At 45.6% G+C, this 22,673-nt stretch overlaps 1 protein-coding gene across 1 annotated transcript in view; it reads right to left on the bottom strand.

Annotated features, from left to right (window-relative positions):
* Window positions 1–2,522: 2,522 nt before the first annotated feature.
* LOC138471465 (xenotropic and polytropic retrovirus receptor 1 homolog) overlaps window positions 2,523–22,673 on the bottom strand; it is a 245,232-nt gene continuing 225,081 nt past the window's right edge. The window contains exons 13-14 of the mRNA XM_069609088.1: window positions 19,347–19,483; window positions 2,523–6,422 (exon numbers count right to left, since the gene is read on the bottom strand). Of these exons, the coding sequence (XP_069465189.1) occupies window positions 6,209–6,422; window positions 19,347–19,483 (351 nt within the window). The 3' untranslated portion in view covers window positions 2,523–6,208. The remainder of the gene's footprint in view (window positions 6,423–19,346; window positions 19,484–22,673) is intronic.

Below are 22,673 nucleotides of genomic sequence, written 5' to 3'. Positions count from 1 at the left end.
GCGTGCCACAGTAAGAATAATGCCACTGACCATGCTTGCTTCATCCAAGATGCCCAATACAAATGTCATGCCACAGTAAGAAATGCCAGTCAGTGCCATAATAACACTTACCATGCATGCATTTTCACCCATGCCCTGTAAAACATGCCATGCCTGCGCCCTGGTACACCAGCACCTTGCACTCAGGCATAATCACATTAATTATGAATGTGATTATATGCAAGTGTGAGGCGCTAGGGCTCTTTGGAGCAGATTTGTGGCAGGCGATGGTGTCCCATTTAACAGCCATGACGTTTTCTACTGGCACAGATGCCATGCCTGCCCCTCGGGCCTCAAGCGCCTAACAGGCACACAATCAATTGTGTGCGTGTGAGGTGCTGGGGGACCCAGGCATGGCATTTTTTACTACCCATTTCTCACAGATGCCCATTAATAAATGGCATTCCTTCCCCCCAGATAATCAATGATTTGTGCATGCGAGACGCTGGCGGGCTAAGGGCTCAGGTATAACATTGCATTTGAGGTGCTAGTAATCCCAGTGGATTGGGCTGGCATTCTTTATTGGGCATACCCAGTAAGAAATGCTGTAACTGCCCCCTGGGCCCCGGTGCCTCACACGCACACAATGAATGTGATTGTGTGTATGCAAGGTACAGGGGGGCACAGGGGTCTGGCATGGTACTTTTTACTAGACATCTATCATAGATGTCCAGTACAAAATACCATCCCTGTCCCCTGGGTCCCACAGTGCCTCACAGATGCACACAATCAACATAATTATGTGTGTATGCAAAGCCCTGGGAGGACCAGGGGGCTTGCATGGTATTTTCTGCTACACATCTATGATAGATGTCTAGTAAAAAACATACCATCCCTGTCCACTGGGCCCCACAGCACCTAACACATGCACACAATCAAAGTGATTATGTGTGAGGGAATGCCAGGCTTTGGGTGCCCAGAGGGCAGGAATGGTATTTTTTACTAGACATCTAGCATAGATGTCTTGTAAAAAAATATACCATCCCTTTTCTCTGGGCCGAAAAGCACCTAACACACACAATCAAAGTGATTGTGGGTGTGTATACAAGGCTCTGAGGGGCTCAGGGGGTAGGCATGGTATTTATTACCAGGTACCTATCATAGATGTCCATTACAAAATACTATCCCTGTCCCCTGAGCCTCACAGCACCTAACACATGCACACAATCAAAGTGATTATATGTGTGTGAATGCCAGGCTTTGGGTGCCCAGTGGGCAGGTATGGTATTTTTTACTAAACATCTATCATAGATGTCCAGTAAAAAATACCACCTCTCTCCTCTGGGCCCCACAGCGCCTCACAGACGCACACAATCAACATAATTATGTGTGTATGCGAGAAGCTGTGGGGGCCCAGGGGAAAAGCATGGTATTTTATACTGGACATCTAAAATAGATGTCCAGTAAAAAAAACACAATCACTGTCCCCTGTGCCCCCCATGCCCAGGAGGAGAGCTAAGTTTGGCCGTTGGGGAGTGGGATTGTGCAACAAAGGCATTTTTAAAATCCCTTTGTTGACACACACACACACCCAGCACCTGCACAGCATGAACAGGAAAGGAATCGGGAAGGAAGAGCTTCCTGCACATACACACAAGGGTCTCATCAGCCTGGGTGACAAAATGCCCCACTCCTGCCTGTTCTGTCTGTATGTGTGAGGAGGCCCAGGAGCACCCAACACACATACAGACATGCAGTTCCCCAACCAGCATTTCGAAAGAGCTATGCAAGGCTGGGGAAGCAAAACACCCCGAGCCTTGCCTAGAGAGGCAGTGGTACACATCATTTACAGACCTCACTCCTTCACACCTGTCATACTGGAGGTACAGCAAGAAAACACTGTGCATGACACCTGGTATAATCCCAATATCACATCAGAGAAATGAGAGATGTTATGCGCTCGGACAAACGTATCAACTGTATCCCCGAACTGATGCGATAGACATGAGCCTGCAGACACCACTGTATATAGAAGAACTATAAGTAAAGTCCAACAGATGTGAAGTGACATCATGAAGATGAGAAGAATACTGGAAGCCATCACACTACTCTTTACTGAGCAGAGCAAAATGGAATCCACCCTACACTTCTCCCCCATGAAAGAGCAGTAGAAGACGAGATGGGCCTCATTCCGAGTTCGGAGGTAACCACGCCGTTATTTGCGGCATGGCTCCCCCCCGAACTCGTCCGGCCTAGTGAATGGAGTAATTACCGGTCCATTTCGAGGTCGGAGGGACCGGTAATTGCCCATTCACCAGGGCCATTCCCAATTCCTATTTGAGCCCCCATAGGGCTCAATGGGAAGGGGGAAGGCGGCAATAACGGTACCGTAAATGACGGTACAGTTATTGACCCCGGAGTCCCTTTGCGGATCCCGTCCTTAACGCCTGCTAAAAGCAGGGGTTAAGGAAGGACCCGCAAAGGGAACTCGTAATAGGGCGGTAAGGGTTTAACGGCACCGGTCTTGTTACTGGTGACCGTTAACCCTAACCGCCCTACTCAGAATGAGGCCATCTTCACAAAAGAGATCAGTGGTCACCATGCATTCAGATAAGAATGCATTCAAATCAATTGCACTTCATTAGACCCAGACCCTAGCAGCGCAAATCACTGCACTCTTTTTTAATCGATGAAAGAATAGTGGAACCTGTAACGCTTTTGCCCTCATAGAAGGTCGTAGCCAAAGCTGATGCAGTGACCCCTATCCAGGAGATTTTACTAAATTCCCCTCTATTCTCATCCACATATTGTATGAAAGAGTAATGGATTCCACCCTACTTCTCTCCACCCAAGACATGATAGAAACTATCCAACAGCTATTTTGCTCATCCCACCCTTGAGACGCCAGTGCAGGCCTTCCTACTGTCCACCAGTCAAGCAAGAGTAGTGATTGCCACCCTATTCTCTTCCTGGTCCTAAATCCTACACACAAACACGTAGACCCAGACACACCATTTGTAAATCGCCCATTTAAGAGACTGTGGTCGGCTTTCTATTTTTATAATCCTATTTTACAAGCCAAATTCTAAAAGTTGACTTGTTTGAAAGTCATCTTTTATGTTAATTTTAATTTTCAATGAAGTTTCCTACAACCCATTTTCTGTCACTCCCGTTATCACTACATTTTAAAACGTGGTCTAATACTTACTATAACATTCATCCCAAGTCCTCAAACCTAACATACTCCTTCATCATGTTGACATGTGAAGTTGACATTAATTAATTGGTCAACCGTTGGGGGATGTAGATAAGAGGAAGGGGAGCACCAGAAAACAAAGCAGAAATACAGGTAAATTAGAAGATAAAAAGCAATAGACAAACACAAAGGCAGAAAAGATGGTTTGTATGAAAGGAAAATATCTTAAGAAGAACAACTGCACATTAAAAGGTGCACCTTTGTTAATAATGAAAAGTATATTGAAACTAAAGATTTCAATTTGATTTGCAGAATATTTCCAATGTTTGAAGATTGTGCAAAACGCTTTTCAATCCAAATAAAAAACTGTTAAAATAGCATGATAAGAAGTGTGATGCATGGGAACAATGACTCTTTGTAAAGTTATATATCCAGAAGAATATTCCAAAGCAATAGAAGGGAACAGAAACATGTTGATTTAGACAGGGACAAAGAGGAAATCCAAATCCATGAGAACAAGGTAAAATGTAAATATAGTATTTACTAGGAAAATGTTTAGGAATGCAAAATATCAGATTTGACAGTTTCATTGTACATTCCAAACTAGAGAAAGTATCATATTAATCACTGGCACTTGCTATATTTAATTAATCTTTTATAACGCGCTATATTAGCATAGGCCAGTCTCTAAGCGTTGTCTTGCTTCCAAGACAAATGTGTTGCCCCTGATCTATCCTCCCTGTCAATATGCACTTTATTATGATTCTGAATTAAAGGGGCCGATAAAGTAGGCTACTAAGCTAAATTTGTATTAGAAACTTTGGTACACTTTAAAAAATATAGTTTTTTTACAAGAAGGTGGGATAAAGTTTTTGGGTGCCACAAAAGGAACGAAACGGGTATAAAATACTAAAGAGAAAGGGTACAACTCATATTGTCTATTGTTATATTATAGTTTTGGTGCCCCATTTCCTGGGAAACAGGATTTCCTTTCTTTTTATGAAAAGCAACCTTTGGGAAGGTTATCTTTTTGCAGTTTCCTTTTAGATTGACCCACAACAGATGAACTCTTTTAAACCTGATACACTCAACCAGTGGATGAGAACCAAAAATATCACTCTCACTTTTGATCCAGGGTAAAAGGGAAACACTAGTACCTTTGGTACAAATAAGACACAGCACAATAATGTAGAGAACAAATAAATTAAAGAATGTCAAGGTCCCCCTTCACTCAAAGGAACAGGAAAAGTGCACAGAAATGGCAAGAAAGCAATGCAAACATGGAACCCACATTAACAAATTTTGTTGGTGACATGAAAATCATCCTTACATTTTTTTGGTTTTGGCACTGAAATTGTGAGACCCATTGGTGTAGATGATTTTATAGAAACATTAATGTAGTCTTAAGACATCTATTTAAAGGCATATTTCAATTGGCTGATAAGGCTACTTTTATAAAGGAAATACATCAGGAGGATTTTGGATTAAAAAGCATCATGTAGATCATTATATATTTTGGAAAAAAAAGCATAGTCAACATTTTGGATTAATTAAGCAATAAGCCCCGAGCGGCGGGGGCATTACCATAGTCGTTAATGCCCCCGCCACGAGGGGCATATAGCTATTAGTACCCCGGCCTACAAGATTTGCGTGACCAGGGCACTAAGATTTGCGTGACCAAGAAAATGGCAGCTGGGAAAGGGAAAACAGAGTATGTTTTCCCTTTCCATGGCGGCCATCGGGAGCAGACGTGCTGGAAACACTTCTGTTCCCAGCGCGTCAGCTCCAGAAGAAATAAAAAGAAGAAGGTAAGTGGGGTTGAGAGGGCAGAAGGGAGAGAGGGGGGAAAAAAAACATACCTGAATCCCCGGCGGGGGACAAAGGTGGCTTCCAGCCATGTGGAGGCTCAGAGCGGGGATGGCCCTGCTTTGAGCCTCCTCATTGGCTGAGGGGCTGCCACGCCCCCCCGCCGGGGACAAAGGTATGGAATCCGAGGGATTCACGGCCGGGAAATGCCCCGGCGAGGGCCAATCAGAATGGTCCTTTCATTCTGATTGTGCCCTTGCCGGGGTACTAATGTAGGTTATATATTCCCACTGGGAGTGTTAATGCCTATGTGTTAGGAAGGACATTTTGTGTCTAATAAGAGCAGGACAAATCGCAAATTATTGAAGCCATTTCAGAAAAACACATGTGTTCATTCACGAACAATTCCATCATCTTTTTGCACGCTAATTATGACGAGTTTAGAATTCATGCAGACTCGGCATCATCACCAAATATCTGGCAAATCTACTACCAGCACCAACAGTGACCGTGTAAATCTACTGGAAAGTCTGAAATTCACTAGTCCCATGACTGAGTTCACTTGCAATGAACATTTTCATGCTTAAACTGAAGAGTATGAACATTATACTGATTTTTGGTACTGATCTAATTTTTCCTTTAGAAGAAGCATGGTTCACAAGGACTCGGCGGTGTCAGTCTGCCATCTAGATGGGTGGCAAGATGAATGGGAGTGCGTGGGGTATCTAGACACTTGAAGAGCTGCGTCACCTTCCCCTGCTCTGCCAGATTTCCAGTATCCACACGCGATTCCATGGTCCTGCGAAACAGCACGCTGCTGGGGTATATGGAGAGGCACAGAGTCCAAAGGACCTGGATGTTGGGTGAGTACATGTCGGAATACACTGACCTTGCTGTACGAGTCACCCTCCATAGTGGGAGATGATAATTTGGATAAGGGGCAGCGGTTAATTTATGAGCACATTTATAGTGGTAAGATATTTCTTCGCAGTACAATCACAACTATGGCATGTTCTATCAGAGCTAAGGGATATCTGTTGTAATCTGGAGCACTCCTTCAGATTCGACAAGCTTCAGCCAAACCATTGCCAAATTGCTGAACCGGATGAAATATCTTTGCTTTTCAATACAGTCCACATCACTTTCCCAGTTAACAAGGAGAACAGCAGTCACCAGCATGCCCTACAGTTGAACATAAAATATTACAGTGGTGCTGCTCAGGTGAGGTCACCTAGATCGCTTCAAGGAGAACTTGCTTCTCCGCCTGCTGCCCTGGCTTTTCCCGTGATTCCTCACTCCATCCTCGTGGTCCATCATCTGCTCCAGGGCAGTCTGGTTGTCGACGTGGAGCGGGGCAATAGAGATATCCCTCACCGCTCGGAACTGGCCACAGTTGTTTAGATGTTCATTCTCCAGTCGGAAGAAATTCCATATGAAGCGTCTACTTAAAAAGAAATCGGAGAAAACATCCTCAGTTAATAAACATGATATTCACAAAGTGTAATCATTTTTTTTAAAATCATAGACATCCATCTGAAGATGTTTTGTCCTCTTTTTCATTTAGTAATCCCAAGCCACGTTCTGTAAGGGATCGCAGCAGATCTGCTTGATCTCCATTACAATCTAGTGCCAGAACAGCATTAGTTGTTTGCATTATTATTTTTGGCTTATGAAGCACTTGTCTAGCCCGTGAGTTGCTTGAGATGCTAATCAACCTTGCAATGGTCCCCATATATTGTAATTCTAGGAATATATCACACATTGAGCAAGAGTCTAGATTTCAAGTGATTATTAGTGGTCTGATTAGTGGTAGGAAGAGTGTTCCAGGGGGAAGCTACCACCCTCAGAAAGGCTGTCCATTCCATTCTTGCTCTTTGGAACTGAGGCTCAACCATTACCCCCCACCCTGAAGATCTCAGACCTGTTGTGAGACTATGGGCCTCATTACGACTTTGGAGGTAGCCAGGGCACTATTGGCGCCATGGCTGCCTCCAGAATCGTGTCCGGGTCCGGACTGGTGGAGAGGGGACTTACCGGGACATTCCCCCCTAGGCAGACCCGGTAAGTCCCCATTCCAAATGCCATTCCCATTCCCATTTAAGCCCCCATAGGGCTCAATGGGAAGGCGCTAATAAAGGGCCTGTTAATTGCGGGCCCTTTGTTAGCTCCAAGGTCCCTTAACGGCCCCGTAAAGAACGTGTGGTCAGACCACACGTCCTTTACGGTTCCTGCCAATGGACCTCAGAATTGGGCGGTAAGGGATTACCGGCACCAGTCTCCTTACCGGTATCTGGTATCCCTTACCCCCTCAACTTGTAATGACCCCCAATATCTCATCTATAGTTAGAAGTTAGGAACCAGGGCCTGTTTCTGATGTAACAGCATTTTGTTTATAAGTACAATCATTTCAGTAAATTAGACTTATCAACGGGGAACCTGTCATGTTTGCTCTAAATGGAAGGTATGTATCTTCCTTTTTGCCCCAGCAGTTAGGTGGGTGGAATCATTTTGAACATGCTGTGGCCTCTCCCTTGGGCTCTTAGGGGAATTCAAGTACAGACTACTGTTGCAGTCAAACCTTGATTATACTATATGTCAGACTACCGCGGTACTGGAGGACTGGTGGAAGAAGAAGGCATGATAGAACATTTAACAATACCTTTTGGTGGTGACAATCTAATCAGGCTGTGGCACCATTGAAGGTGGCTGAGAAAGCTGAGAGTCCATCAAGAACCTCAGCGCCTTTGATGTTGCTATATACCTTCCACTCCTCTCCTTCTTCTCTCATTGGTAACCTTTTTTCCTTGGTCTTGGTTGGCCGTACTCCTTCTCTAGTTAACCATCTTTCTACTTTTCCTCTCTCTTGCTCTCACCATGTTACTGCCCCCTTCTCCTTATCCCTTCCCCCTTCGCTCTACTGTCTTCTCGGCACCTATAAAAACTCTGTCCGCCTTTGGAAAAACCTCCCCATAGAAGGGATATATCACAATTTTACATCCCGATGAACCTGTCTCCTCCTCCCTCCTCTTTGACAGCTGGCTTTCTAATGTTCTTGACCTAAATTCCTGTTAAAACCACTGCTTTCCCGACAAGGGCTAAAACTGGCCCTTGAATTACCCTACATTTACGCCTTAGAAAAACGTGCACTAAAACAGCAGAACACCATTGGTGAACTTCTTAAAATACTGAATAAATTGCAGTTTAATATTTACAAGAACGCCATTGCTCAAGCTAAAACCCTTTACTTTTTCACGCAGCATGACAATGCTTCTAACAAGCAAAAAGCAACCTTTTAAGCACACTCTCAACTCTCTACCTCCTCTGATTTCTCCCCCACCATTTGCGTCTCTCTTGAATCTTGCCAGGTTGCCTCCTTTTTCCTCAACAATGTGACTACCGTTCGAGCCAATATTGTCTTTGCCTGCTCCTGCCCTTCTCCCTGCAATCCCCCCTTCTATCCTTAGCACCTTCCTTCACCCCCTGAGCATATCCATCATACTAAATCTGGCCCCATTTGGACTTGTCCCCATCTGTCTTCTCAAATCATGTGCTTCAGGTGTTGGCCTTTCACTTCTGTGCCTCGCAACACTTCTCTGTCATCTCGGATTTAATTTTTATATTTATTTATTTATTTCTACACAGGAGGAACAATTCTCTTTTGATCACAAAAGAACGTACATTAGATAAGAAATCAGATTTGACGGGAAGGAAGGAGCTTCTTGCAATGGGGTGAGTTTGAGGAACTTACTGACCAGGTTGTGGAGGGAAGTAAATGGAACAGTTAACAGGGTCAATACATATATGGACATACATAGATTAAGGACAGCAAACAATGGACATTTTTAAGTGGCGGTAGGTGGTATAGCCAGCTATGTTAGGGGTGTGACCATGATGGATAAAGTGTTAGAGTGGAGGCAGAGGAAGCGAGGGACAGTGGCAGGTTAGAGGTGAGGGAATAATGTTAGGTAGCAGGCAGATTAGAGGTAGGTTAGAAGGGTAACTGGGCCGCGAGGAAGTAGGCTTTTAGTTTGGTTTTGAAGAAAACCATGTGGACTGTTTCTCGGATGTCAGGGGGAAGAGAAGTCCATGCAAGTGGAGCAAGAAGAGAGAAGGAACAGAAGCGCAAGGAAGCACAGGGTAGGCGAGGAGCCACATGGGTAGTCGAGGATGCAGAGCAGAGATTACGAGAAGGCTTTTAGAGTTGGATAGATGATGACAGATACGCTGGAGCCTTACTGTGGATACATTTGTGAACCAGTAGAAGACATTTTAATCTGGCCCTGTTTTGATGGTTCCCCTTTCAAATCTGCTATTGTTTCTCCAATATTAAAAAATCCAACTCTTGACCATTCTATTCCCACTACCTTTTAGACTATCTCACACCTTCCCCAAATTCTGGTAACTGCAGTTACCTCTTAGCTACCAGCTTCCTTGGAATCCAATCTGCTTCTTCACCCTATCCAAGCTGGCTATCAGCCTAGACACAGCATGAAGTCTGTGACAAAATGACTATTGCTCTGCTGGAGTACAGGGATGAGTAGTGGCTAAACCGCCTACTTAGCCCCACACTACTAATAAACCAACAGTGGTCCCAATCATAAAGGTGAAAAAGGCACAGTGCTAAAGGTATACCTCCTTCTTTTGGTAATGTAGGCAGTGCTATATTTTCAAGAGGAGTGTGAAATGATAGCAATATCAACCCAAAGAGTGTTAGCACAATGGTTCCAAAATAAAAGAATGTCAAATCAAGGTTAGGGTCTTCAATCATGCAATAAAATGCAAATATCCTGATCTAAAACACTAGAAACCGACCCCTGTCAAATAAATACAGAGCATGCAGAACTTTGCTGTGAGAGGGCACTCTCTGTTGATTAGCAGGGGTGTTCAGTCAAGGATTTGTGCAATTGCCTTTGTTGAAGGATTTGTTCTTGTAGAAAACGGTAGATAAGGGGGCTTTAAAAGTCACTATGGTCCCTAAAAGTGGACCAGGTGACAAGGCCTTTTCACAGTACATTTAAGTCTTGTCTTTGGTGCTCGACAGCATTGAGCCAGGCTTCGAGGCATGTTTGTGATGGTCGAGCTGATGTGAAGATGTTAGTGGCAACGCAATGCCATTGGTGGTTGGTGCCAAGTCTGTTTGAAGGGGCAGGCTTCTGTTGGGATCGGCTTTCGAGATGGTGGAGACGATGGCTCTACTGGATCGAGTCAGAGATCAAGAAGATTGAAACACAACTTTGAGCCCATTATCGAGTCGAGACAAGTCCGTTCTCTTCAATGGGTTGAGACAGCGTCTGGATTGCTCAAAGTGCAGCGAGGTGTCCAGACATGCATAGAATGCAAAGAAGCAGTCCTGCGTGTCCTACGGTTGCCCCAAGTGCATCACCCACAGTTGATCTGGATCAAAGATGTCTCCATGTGATCAAACAGGATTCGAAGTTGCTTCTGGAGTTCTGGTTTGCTGGAAAGCCCAATCCAGGGTCTCAAGCATAAGGTGAGCCCTTCAATGTTGTGCTTCCATTTCAGGCAATTGGCTGGCACCTATACGGACTACCTCACATCCCCTTAACATGGTTCTGCTTCCAGTGCCGCCAACAGAGAGGCCTTGATCCAAAGCACTTCAGTACCTCTGTTTCCTGGGGAAAGTTCAGACACAGAGCATGTCTCTCTCTTGGATGCCTTCTATTTTCCTATCTACGGCAGACGACTTGGGCGCAGACTGTGCTTGAGGCGGCAGTCCAGTAAATCCTTTGTCTTGTCTCGAGAGCCCAAAGATGAATTAAAGAAGGAGGGGTTATCCCCTTTCTTTTAAAGGCGAAATGTCACAGGCATCTTGCTTTGGGCCAATCCCTGTAAGAGCTCTAATTCAGGATATTTTAACAAGTGCCCTTTGACTCCTGACATTATATCTAGAGTGTTTGTCCTGTAGAAAATGAAGAGGACATGAAGTTGTAGAGAGTCGTAGCTGAACCCAAGACTGTGAAACCCCTCTCTCAACTATTCCCTGGCTACTCTAACTCTCCCCTTCCCATGTCTGATGACTTTAAATGGACTCCAGTGGTGTGTGTGTGGCTTTGTTATACAAGTGCTGGCTTGAAGATCTGATTCCAAGGAGTTTTCCTGTGGAGGGTTGACCCACATGCCAGTTGTCGAGACAGCCACATCAGGTGCTTAATTACACAAAGCTAAAATCCTGATCACAAAGCTGATACTGGAATGATATAAAATTGCTGTTGCTCTATAATTGGGTGATTTTAGCAACCACTTTGCCCCCATCAGGCATGATTTAGATTTAAAGTGTAATGTGCCACCAGGCTAACTAGGGTGCACAATTATCATGTTTTGAATCAGAGGTGCTGAAGCTTAAAAAACCACCCCTGCTTGCTGTCACTTTGTGTTTCAGCAGCTATTAGGAACGCATATCGTGTGACTTTTGAACCTGCCTCTTGGTTCTGCAGGTCTGGTGCTGCGGGTGTCAGGAGAGTCTCACAAGCACTTGGTTGCACTATAATATTTTGCCATGAAGCATTGATGGAAGGGGGTCTGATTAGTTAACCATTGTATCAGAAAAAAAATGACCTGCATCATTTTAATTACTAAAAATGAAAACAACTCAGGCTACCCCACCCTCAGCAGATGACATTCTAACACAGAATCAGCTTTTTTATTTTGCTTCTCTTGATGATCTCTGCAATACTTTGGATTAGTCCAAAACTGTGGCTATGGACCTTTTGGACTTTTCTACAGATTGCAATGTCGTTGATCGCTCTATCCTCTTCTCTTGTCTTGCACTTCTTCAATATTTGTGACTCTGACTAAGAATTGTTCTGCACTTTTCTTTAAAATCACCTGCAAGCAGTTTCTCTCCCTCTTTTCACTGGTTCTTTTCACCCCTTTCAGGTGCCATTTCTCAGGGGTACTCTCACTGCACTATCGTTGTTAACCTCTATGTTTCATCCCTTGCCCACCTCATCCACTGACATGGTTTCTCTTTTTTCATGTATGCCAATGACACGCAACCTTTGATACACTTCAGCAATTACCCAGGGCAACTCTCTGCACCTTTTCAGAACTGCATTCTGGCCATATCTGATTGGATGATCACCAAATCACGATGAAACAGGTTATGGTTGTTGCCCTCCTTTAGCACGACCACATATGTGGCCTGTTTCCCTCCATGCTCCTCCCTGGTCTTTCAAAATCCTTGGGTTCAAACTTGACTCTACTCTCTCTCTCTAATTCCTCAAATCAATCAAATGTCTTCTGACTGCTTTGATGAAGTCCATACTCTTATTCAGATGCTTTACTATCTCTCTGTGTTTTCTTCAGCTGTCACTGCTCTCGTTCACTCTCGCCTTGATTATGACGATGCTCTCCGGTTTGCTCTTCCGTCGTGTGAACTTTAAATATTCAACTCATTCAGAATGCGGCTGCCTGTCATGTCACCACATTCTTCCAAATTCTGCCACAATACTACTCTTCTTCTTTCCTGTGCCGGTAATACCAGCAAATTCCCCATGGAGTTCTATGAGACTCCATGGAATGGGGATTTAAAACCCTTACCGGCACTCGTAATCCGTCAGTAATACCGCCGGACTGAGTGCCGGTAACAGTGTTACCATTTACTGGTATCCTGGCGGAAATACCACCAGGATACCGGCAAAGTTATAATGAGGCCCAACATAACATAACATTAGTGTGAGGTTTGATTCAACACAAACCTAGCTGTGCAGCAGATGACCTCTGTACAACATGGGGATATGGTAATTCTATGCAAAATATCCATGCAGTTAAGATAGAGCGTTGAGGGGGTATGAGGGGGTAGGTGCACACATATAGGGGATGCAGAGGGTTATAGGCAGTGTATACAGTTTAGGGAGGGAAAGGGTCACCCAGTGTAGGTTGTCAAGGTAATGCCAGGTAATGCACCTGTGCTCCTATTATGATATATATATGAGTTTCCAATTACTTAACTTTAACTGCTCTGATTGTTTCCCAGGTCTGCATCAGCGATTCTCTCCTTTGCATTCTCATGCTATGAGAGAGGGGAAGCAAAGGTGTTCCCTTTTGATTGTCCCAGGAGCGCCCAAAGGTGCGAAGTCATTAGTCATTTCCACCCAGATTTTTTCAACTTTTATCTATGCCGGTTTGAAGGGGGAGGGGTCTCTTCTGATTGCACAGTTCCAGTTATAGCCCCTTAATTCGATTTTCAATCAGTTTTAGTTTCAATCGGGAGAAAAAATCCACCAAACAAAGAATTACTTAATATACTTGGGAGTTCCACTGAATAAATAAAAAATGTTTCCATTTGCTATGCTAAAATGGTAAGTAGCAGCCTGACCAAGCTAGATGGGCTGGTGTGTCATCCTGCACTATGCAACATCTGTACCTGGAACACTAGAATGAAGAGCACTTCAGGTAGAATGATAACAAGATACATCTTCCATTAGAATGTGCATCTTTAGAAGCACAGAGTAACAAGTAACATAAGAACAAGTTACTTACCCCTGGTAACGTTCTTTCGACTGGATATTCCTCCCACGTATTTTTCATCTATTATATCCAATATCAAGCTTCAGCTGCTTCAGAAATAAAATGTCGGCAGAGGGTGCAGTGCGTCGATGCAGTCGATTCGATGTTCCTCGAAGACCTCCGTCTCGAGGATTATGTCATCGAAGGTATATATAGCATGTGCAGCCCTGTTGGATTCAGTTCTGTTTTTCATACAGTAGAAACTGCGCGCATAAGCACGGGTTTGATCATACTAAGCTTTGAAGGAGCGAAAGCTGTAATAGAATGGGCAATTCGGCTGTGGCGTAGGCTGGGAGGGCAATGAAGAATACATGGGAGGAACATCTAGTCGAACAAACGTTACTAGGCGTAAGTAACTTGTTCTTCAAATGCATTGTGTGCTCCCACGTATTTCTCATCTTTGATAGACTCCCAAAACAGTGTCTGTTTTGGTGGTGGGAGTAAGAATTTAGGTATTAATGGTTTCCATGAACCGAATGGAGGCTAGCTTTTCCAAAGCTTCCATCCTGACCGAGGGAAGACTCAAGGCAGTAATGCTTCGTGAACGTGTGTATAGTAGACCACGTAGCTGCCTCACAAATGTTTTTGATCGGGACACGCCTTTTTAGATCTGTAGAGGTAGCCATCGCCCTGGTGAAATGGGCCCATAAACCTTCTGGAGGATCTTTGCCCGCTAGCCTGTAGCATTCTGAAATTACCAGAAGGATCCATCTGGATAAGGTCTGTTTAGTCACAGCCTGACCCAGTTTGTGACCTGTATAGCCTATAGAAAGCTGATCATCAATGCAAAGTTTGGATAATCTAGATATGTAGATGCTTAGAGCTCTACAAGGATCCAATCTGTGTAATCTCTCCTCCTCTTTGCCAGGGTGAGGTGGAGGATTGAAAGTGGGCAATACTATTTTTAGTCCTACATGAACATCTGAAATGATTTTAGGTAAAAATGAAGGCTTAACCCTCAGCACCACCTTATCCTTGTGGAAAATAGTAAAGGGTGGCTTGTAGTCCTGGAGTTGAAGGGCCTGAAGGATCTGAGAAAGTGTGACCATCTTGAATTTGTCTTTCCCGAGGAACTTGTTAACATATTTCAAGTCCAAGATGGGTCTCAGTCCTCCATCTTTCTTGGGTATTAGGAAATATGGAGAGTGCCATCCCTTGTTCCTTTCTGCTACAGGCACTGGTTCTATAGCGCCTTTGTATAGCTGGGTCAAAGTATCCTGCAAAAGGAGTGGATCTGGAACCCTCAAAGAATGGCTCCCCAGTGGATGGTTCTGAGGTCTCTGAATGAAGGGGAGGCGGTAATCTTGGGCTATGCTTTCCAATGCCAAAGCATCCAAAGTAATGTCTCGCAATTCTTTCAGATGCTGATAAAGTCTGCCTCCCACTGGTGTTTCGTGACTCAAGACCTCGGAGAGGTTTTGAGGCGGCTGATGCAGTGGCTGTTGGTAAGGATGCCCCTGCTTGAGCGGGCTTTGCACCTCTCCCTCGTCCACCACGAGGGAATCTTTGGCCTCTTTGACCAGCCATTCCTCTCACTCTTCCAACTGAGTAGTAGCGAAAAGATCTACCCCTCCAAGGCTGTCCACCGGGATGAAAGGGCTAAAGCCGCCTAATAGCGGCACCCAAGGATTTGGCTGCCACCTTCGAGGTCTACAACTTCTCAAGGCTTTCGTCAGCCTTTTTGCCAAAAGGTGAGACCCGTCAGAAGGCATGTTAAGGAGTCTGGACTGCACATCCGGCACAAATCCCGACTCCCTCAACCACGCAAATCTGTGTATTACGGTGCTAGTTGCCATGGCTCTGCTGATGCTGTCAGCAGAATCTAGACCCGACTGAAGAGACTTGCACACAGCATCTTTGCCGTCTCAAACAATAGCCAAGAACCTGTCTCTCCCCCCTCCTCGGGAATGTGCTCTGCCACCATGGAAATACAGTCACATAGAGTGAATGAGAATGTTGCTATGGCACATGTAGATGTCATGAACCCATTGGGAACAGAGAGCCCATCTTCACATGGCAGTGTGCGAAAGGACTGGACATTGAGAGTTGCTGGCTGGTGCTGGCGTTCATTGACGAGCATAGGCAGCCTTGATCCCCAACAACATGGCCGCCAAGTCAAGACATGCAGCAGAACTCAAGATGGCCCCCAGTTGGTCCGTGTATCTGGGATCCCTGGTGGTCTATTGTTACAGGGTGCAGGCTGAGGCTATAAAACCACGCCTCGGGCCACACCCTGTGCTTAGCGTTTCTTCTGCTACCTGTGTAAGCAGTGTAATGCTTATCGCTCCTGTCTCGACATGCGCAGTGACCTTCAGCCTTTCTGTTGCTTCCTGCAGTCTTACCGGTGAACTCCTGAAATCCCTCTGTGCTCCGAATCTATTCCGATGGTAATACTTACTTGAAGACTGTTTCGATCGAGTTCCGCAGCGGCTCCAGCTCCTGAAACAAGAAAGACAAGCATTAAGAGCCCCATAACAATAACTGCCACTTGAACCTCCCGCTGCGAACTCGGTTACCTGTGCATGTTGTCAGGGAGCCAGGATGCTCATCCACAGTAACTCCAATCATCCTCCTGCAGTGGCTGAAATCTGACACAGCCTTTCGACATTCCACACCTGCAGAAAACAAAAGGAAAACAAGAAATGATTTGCAAAATACACGTACCACGATACCAACAAAAAAGAAGACATGAACGAACAATACAAACCAAGCCCCACTTCGCGTCGCAAGCTGCTAGAACTTTTGAAGGACACACGCAGCGCTATAAGAACACTAACCGCTACACTTCCAGTGCATCCTGTGCACTGCCACTGGCCTGGCCCACTACTTCCAGTGACGTAACTGGATCAGATGCTTACCTGGTACCTTCAGTCTTCAGCTCCATATCAAAACGGTCCTCATCCAGGTCCCTTATAAACCTTGCAAGAGGCTCCAAATCATACCAGGCCACTCCCAACTATACTGGTCACTTGGCTACAGCTCTTCAGTGGTTCAGTTGGGAAGGAGTTGTTTGGGTAACTCGTCATATCCAGTCCATTCCTTGAGGGCAACGCTCCTAACAGTCTGGACCAGACACTTCTGCAGGGCACCAGAGGTAAGAGTTCAGAAGAGTTGGCTGATTTAAGAGTCATGCTCCCTGCAGAAAATACCTTCCTTGCCCATGCATCTAATCGCTTGTCATCTCTATCTGAAGGGATAGTTGGATATGCTGCCTGCTTTGAAGTTGCGGTAGCTGCATGTGCCACCAGCTTCTCTCGAGTGGGGTCTTTTGATAAGTAGTTGGGGTCACTACTAGATGGGTGATTTTTTTTGTCAGGTTTTTGTTTACTGCCGGATTAGACTCTGGCGTTTCCCAATTTGCTGCCACCCTTTTTTGGAGAGCTCATAGGGTAGGGTAGGCCTACTCCTCCCCAAGTAGTGTACAACTTTAGACATTCATTGTCTATATGGTGCATCTGCATGTTCACCAGCTTCAGGTCTACCAAATTCAAGCTCTGGTGAGGTGTCTACCCCACTGGCCATTTGCAAATTGTCATAAAGTTTGAAGGCCAAATGGCACATCATTATCTGATGGCTAATTTTCCTCATAAATTGATATGAGAGATTTGTAGTAATCCTTCCTTGGTAAAGGATTATATGTTTTGTCTAGAATGGGCATTGAAGCCTTAGGAAATTGTGAACTTAACCCTCGAGGAGTTGTCGAAACCTTTACCGAAATCTTTTTCGATTTCAATGGTGCCGAAGGTGCCATCGGTTTAGATGGCGTGGCTGGCGTCAATGGCGCAGCTGGCGTCGATGGTGCCGCTGGTGTCGATGGTGCAGCTGGTGCCGAAGGCACAGCTGGCATTGATGGCGTGGATGGCATCGATGTTGTCGATGACCTCGATCTCGACTTATGCTTTGACCTACAGCTCGAAGGATCCTTCAATGATTTCTCATCACGTTGAGGCTCTCAATGAGGATCTGGCCTTCGTCCTGGGCTCGAGGGCGTGCAGGGTTTGGCTCAAGCCCTTTCCTTTCCGGCTTCTTTGGAAGGTGCAGTAGGAGCATGGCTTGCTCAGGGTTTTTGCCTCTCAAATATTTTAAGCATTTCTGACCTAAATGCTTCCCATTCGGCCAGTGTGTAGGTTCTTGTGGGACATGATACCCTGTCAGGGGATGTGTCTGATGATGAAGTTGAAGAAGGTGACCTGTGGTGCCTCTTTTTCGATTTCTCGATGATGATGAGTGGTGGGAGCCACTCCTCGATCTGGATGTTTTAACCTTCTTCCTTTGAGAAGAGTCGCCTCTCAGCTCGTCCAAAGAATGTTTTTTCGATGGGGTAGTTGATGGGGATTTTTGGGGGTTTTTACCTACCGCCAATTTATCCTTTCGCTCCTTCAGAGCCTTTCCGGTCATAGACTGGCATTTGGAGCCGGCCGAGCTCTTGTGCTCCACACGAGACACCACAGACATACTCTATGTGGGTCGGTTATCGCAGCATCAACACTTCTTCTACCTGGTCTTCGGGGTAGTATGTGTCCAGGAAGAAGAACTTTTCGTGATTAGAACTAAAGAAGCGCGCCGTGTTTTTCAAAGTGTAAGCATACTCGGAAAAACAAAACAGAAGCCAACTAGCTCTGCATGTGTTATATATACCTCCAATGACATTGTCCTCGAGACGGAGGCCCACGAGGGACATCGAGTCGGCTGCATCGACGCACAGCGCCTTCTGACAAGAAAGAAATTCTGAAGCAGCTGAAGCTGGATATCGAATATCAAAAATGATGAATACGTGGGAGGACACAATCCATTCGAAAAAGAGCTGACTTGAAGATAATCAGTGGGGTGTAGATAAGCTCTTAAATAAAGAAGAAAGAAATCACCTGTCTGCTGTATCCTTTCAGCTGGTTTAGTGCCAGAATAAGAAGGCCGCTACAGCTGTGGGAAAGGGTAAGGGTGTAAATATGAAGACATTAGAAAGGCCTTGTGAAGGGCTATTTCTTTCACCACAGGGACAGCAGAGGAACCTGAGCCTCACATTTCAGGGCACAGTTGTGATTCGTCGTCTTTCCAATGTTTACACAAAAGGCTGCTACAGATGTGGGAAAGAGTAAGGGTGTAAATATGAAAACTTCAGGGGAGTCTTGTGAAGGGCTATTTTTCACCAAAGGGACAGGAGAGGAACCAAAGCCTCACATTTCAGGGGTTCCATGTGATAATATCCCCGCAAAAATATTGGCATACAAAAATTTCGCCATATTTTTGCAGCGATATTACCCCATGGAACCTGCGGGGGACACCCCCGCAATCCCCATATATTTTTAAAGGGAGCGGGGGACACCCCCGCAACCCTCCCACCCATTTACCCCATAAATTATGCCCACCAAAAATATTGCATATGGCCGTTCCCGACGACCATATGTACGTCGATATTTTTGGTGGGGATAATATTACCTGATACCATTTCAGGGCACTGTTGTGATTCTGTGTCTTTCACATGTCTACACTAAAGCCAACATTGTTGGCTGTTCTAATGCTTGTTTGTTACTATTTGTGTCACTGCCCATTAATTTTGCTTTCTTTGACATAACATGCAAGCCATTAAATCAAATTGTTATTCACAGAGGTTTCAGCTATTTGATGGCAGGAGGCAGGCCTTTTTGGCAGGAGGCAGGCCTGAGTGACAGGAGGAGGCAGGCCTGTGTGGCAAGAGGAGGCAGGCCTGTGTGGCTGGAGGCAGGCATGTGTGGCAATTTAGGGATGGAACATATGTGTATTTGCTATGGCTGCATCATTATCTCTCTGCTGCTGTAAATCCATGCATTCTTTTAATGTTGTGTGATCCCCTTGTTACCTGAATACCTCCAATGACGTGAATGTGCTGGTTGCTAATTCCACAACTTTGGAGTGTTTTTCTTGAGCCAGAAAAAGATTGAGGACCCAGGAGATCCGCAGTACAACATCACCCAAGATGGCGCTGTAGTAGTACACCTGTGTGGAAAAAAAGAGTGCATGAGAAAAGCCTCCAGTACGTCAGCAGTGCGCTGACGTGTCAGCTATTATTAATTATTATTATTATTATTATTATTAGTATTATTATTATTATTATTATTATCATTATTATTATTATTATTATTACTACTACTATGGTATTTATTGAGCGCGGACCCAGCTTTGAGTTGCAACAGAGCACTTTACAGAGGTGTACAACAATACAGATTCATAACGGAGCGCTTTTCAGTGGTAACAACAGAACAGATATACAGCAGGGGGTAGGATAGAGAGGGGGGCAGTCGGCATAGGAGGGGTACCACCGTACTAGGTGGCAGGCAGGAGAGAGGTGATATGATATGATATGAAATTTTATTTATATCGCGCTCATACACATGTGTTTCAGAGCGCGACCAGGCAAAGGGAGGGGGAGCAGGGGAGAAAACAAAAACAAACGATCTTACTAGGCCCAGTGACATTGAGAATGCGCAAGTGCATGGGAAAGGGAAAGGGGGGAAGTGCAAGGGAACATGGAGGGGAGAAAGAGAAGTGCAAAGTATAGGAGAAACAAGATTAATAAAAAGTTAGTGGATAAATAAATGAATAAATAAAGGTGATCAAGAACAGTGGTAGTGCAGCCAGTGAAGGGTACAGTGCAGGGCAAGTCAGATAGGGTGACATCTGATAAGTGCAGAAGAGGAGCTTGGGGGAACTGTAAGGGTACAGATAACAGGCCCCAGTGCAGGGATGGATGGGAGGCAGTGCCGGAGGGTGTCCGGGTGGGCAGGTAACTGAGCCCAAAGGGCCCTGTTGGCAGTTGAGGCAGTGCCGAGAAGAGAAAGCAGATCAACAGGGGAGGAGAGTGGCAAAGGCAGATGCAAAGTGGAAGGTCTTAAGGAGCTCCCGGAACCGTAGATGGTTTTCCTCAAGTTTCAGGGTGGCAGGGAGGCCGTTCCAAAGGGAGGCCCCGGCTGAAGACAGAGATATGCCCCCCTGCAGGTTTCTTAGAAAAACGCCTGGCCCTGAGGGAGTTAGAGGTAGAGGTAGAGGAGCAAAGGGCTCGAGAAGGGAGGTATTTACGGAGGGATAGTTGCAGGTATTTTGGACCCAAGCCCCAGAAAGCCTTGTGGACAATGCAAAGGGTTTTAAATGTAATCCTTGCATCCAGTGGAGCCAATGGAAGGATTTCAGTGCTCTAGAGATACGATCCTAGGGCTTGAGGCCAAGGACAAGTCTAGCAGTCCTGTTCTGGATTAGCTGTAGAGGGTGGAGAGTGGAGGCAGGTAGCTTTAGAAAGAGGCTGTTACAGTAGTCCAGCCTAGAGAGAATCAGAGCTTGAGAGACAGTGAGCTTCTGTGGGAAGGAGAGGAAGGGAAAGGTACCTCTGAGCAGGTGTAGTAAGAAGTTAGATTTTTTTGAGACTTCAGAGATATGTGAGGAGAAGGATAGTGTGGAGTCAAAGAGGTTCTTTGCTACTCAGGTAGGGGCAGTAGGAGGGCAAAGGGAGGCAGGCCAGAGAGTAAGGGGAAAGGATGGAGAGGGTGTGCCGATGAGGAGGATCTCAGTTTTATTAGCATTTAAACAGAGATCGTTGGCGGCACACCAACTTTGAATGGTGATTAGACAGTCAGACATTAGGGAGGGAGAGGAGGTGGCAGAGGGAAGCCTGAAAATAAGTAGGGTGTCGTCAGCGTAGCATTGGAAGTTTGAGCAGAAGATGGAAATGCAGTAGGCAAGGGTTGCCAAGCATTGGTTGAAAAGCCAGGGCGAGAGGTTAGACCCCTGAGGAACACCACAGGTAGAGAGGGAGATAGAGGATAGGAAGGACCCAAGTTGTACCTGGGAAGGTCGATCAGAGAGAAAGGAGGTAAGCCAAGCCACAGCCTGATCAGTGATGCCAAGGTTGTCACGGAGACGATTGAGCAGGATGGTGTGGTTGACGGTATCGAAGGCGGAGGAGAGATCAAGTAGGACAAGGACAGAGGGGATGTTAGAGTCAAGGTTGGAGAGCAGATCTTCACGGATGTTCAGGAGAGCAGCTCTGAAGCCAGATTGGTGGTCATGGAGTGAGCCGACAGAGTCAGAATGAAGGTTAAGATGAAAGATGGCAAGCTTTTCCAGGAGCTTACCCAGAAAGGGGGTGATGGAAATGGGGCGATAGTTAGCTGGACAGGAGGGATCAGCTGAGGGTTTCTTGAGGAGCAGATGCACAAAGGAGTGTTTCAGGGGTAGGGGAAAGAACCAGAGGCAAAGGAGAGGTTGCAGAAGTCTGCAAGGGCAGGTGCAAGGGTGTCAATGTGGTCCTTAATGGTTTTGGAGGAGCAGGGATGAACCTGTTTTGATGAGGCTTTCATAGATCGGAATTGTCTGGCAACCTCATCGGGGAGAAAAGAGGAAAAGCAGAGAAAGAGGGAGGAGGGGAAACTGAGGGAGGATCGACAAGCAGAGGAGGGAAGGGGAGAGGAGAAGGAGAGGAAAAGAGTGTGGACAGGATGTCCTTAGTTTTACAGATAAAGTGTGAGGCAAGGTCATTGCAAAGGGCCTGAGAGCCGAGAGGAGAGGTGGATACTGCAGCAGGGTTGGCCAGCTCCTTGCAGATTTTAAAGAGTTTGGCCGAGTTGTTTGATGCTGCAGAAACACAGGATTGAATATGAGGTGGGCAGCGTCTAGTGAGTCAGGTGACACGAGGGGTGATGTGATGGCCACGTTTGCTAAAATGAACATGCCATGCAACGTTATACTGTGTTATGCTGCTGTATTATGTTGTGAACTACTGACATTTGTACAAAGCACAACTGCTATCAGTGTGGCCTTCTGGTGACTCGTATTTTCCTGGTGTGCCCAAGATGCAAAGTTGCTGTACCAAATGGGTCCTCAATCGGGAGATGTTGGTTGTCATGCAGGATGGTCTGCAATGTGCTAGTGTACGATTTCATATGAGTTGTATTGGACACTATGGGGCTGATTCTCAAAAAGTAGGGCCGATGGAATGACCACAGAGAATGTGTTTGTTCATTTGTGCTACATTTAGAAATGTACAGGTCACCTCGTTCTTAAACGTGCCATGCACATTTCAGGGGGGCTGGACAGTCGTGCAAAGATAAGCATTCCAGCCCCATCACATACATTTGTCACCAATGTATGGCTGGCTCCCAGCCACCACGTGGCAGCTGGGAGTGCATTTTCCAGA

This window comes from Ambystoma mexicanum, chromosome 8 (genome assembly GCF_040938575.1).
Source record: "Ambystoma mexicanum isolate Mex_15411 chromosome 8, UKY_AmexF1_1, whole genome shotgun sequence".
Lineage (NCBI taxonomy): Eukaryota > Metazoa > Chordata > Amphibia > Caudata > Ambystomatidae > Ambystoma > Ambystoma mexicanum.
Note: the sequence above shows the minus strand (reverse complement) of the source record. Positions and strands in the feature narration are given on the sequence as shown.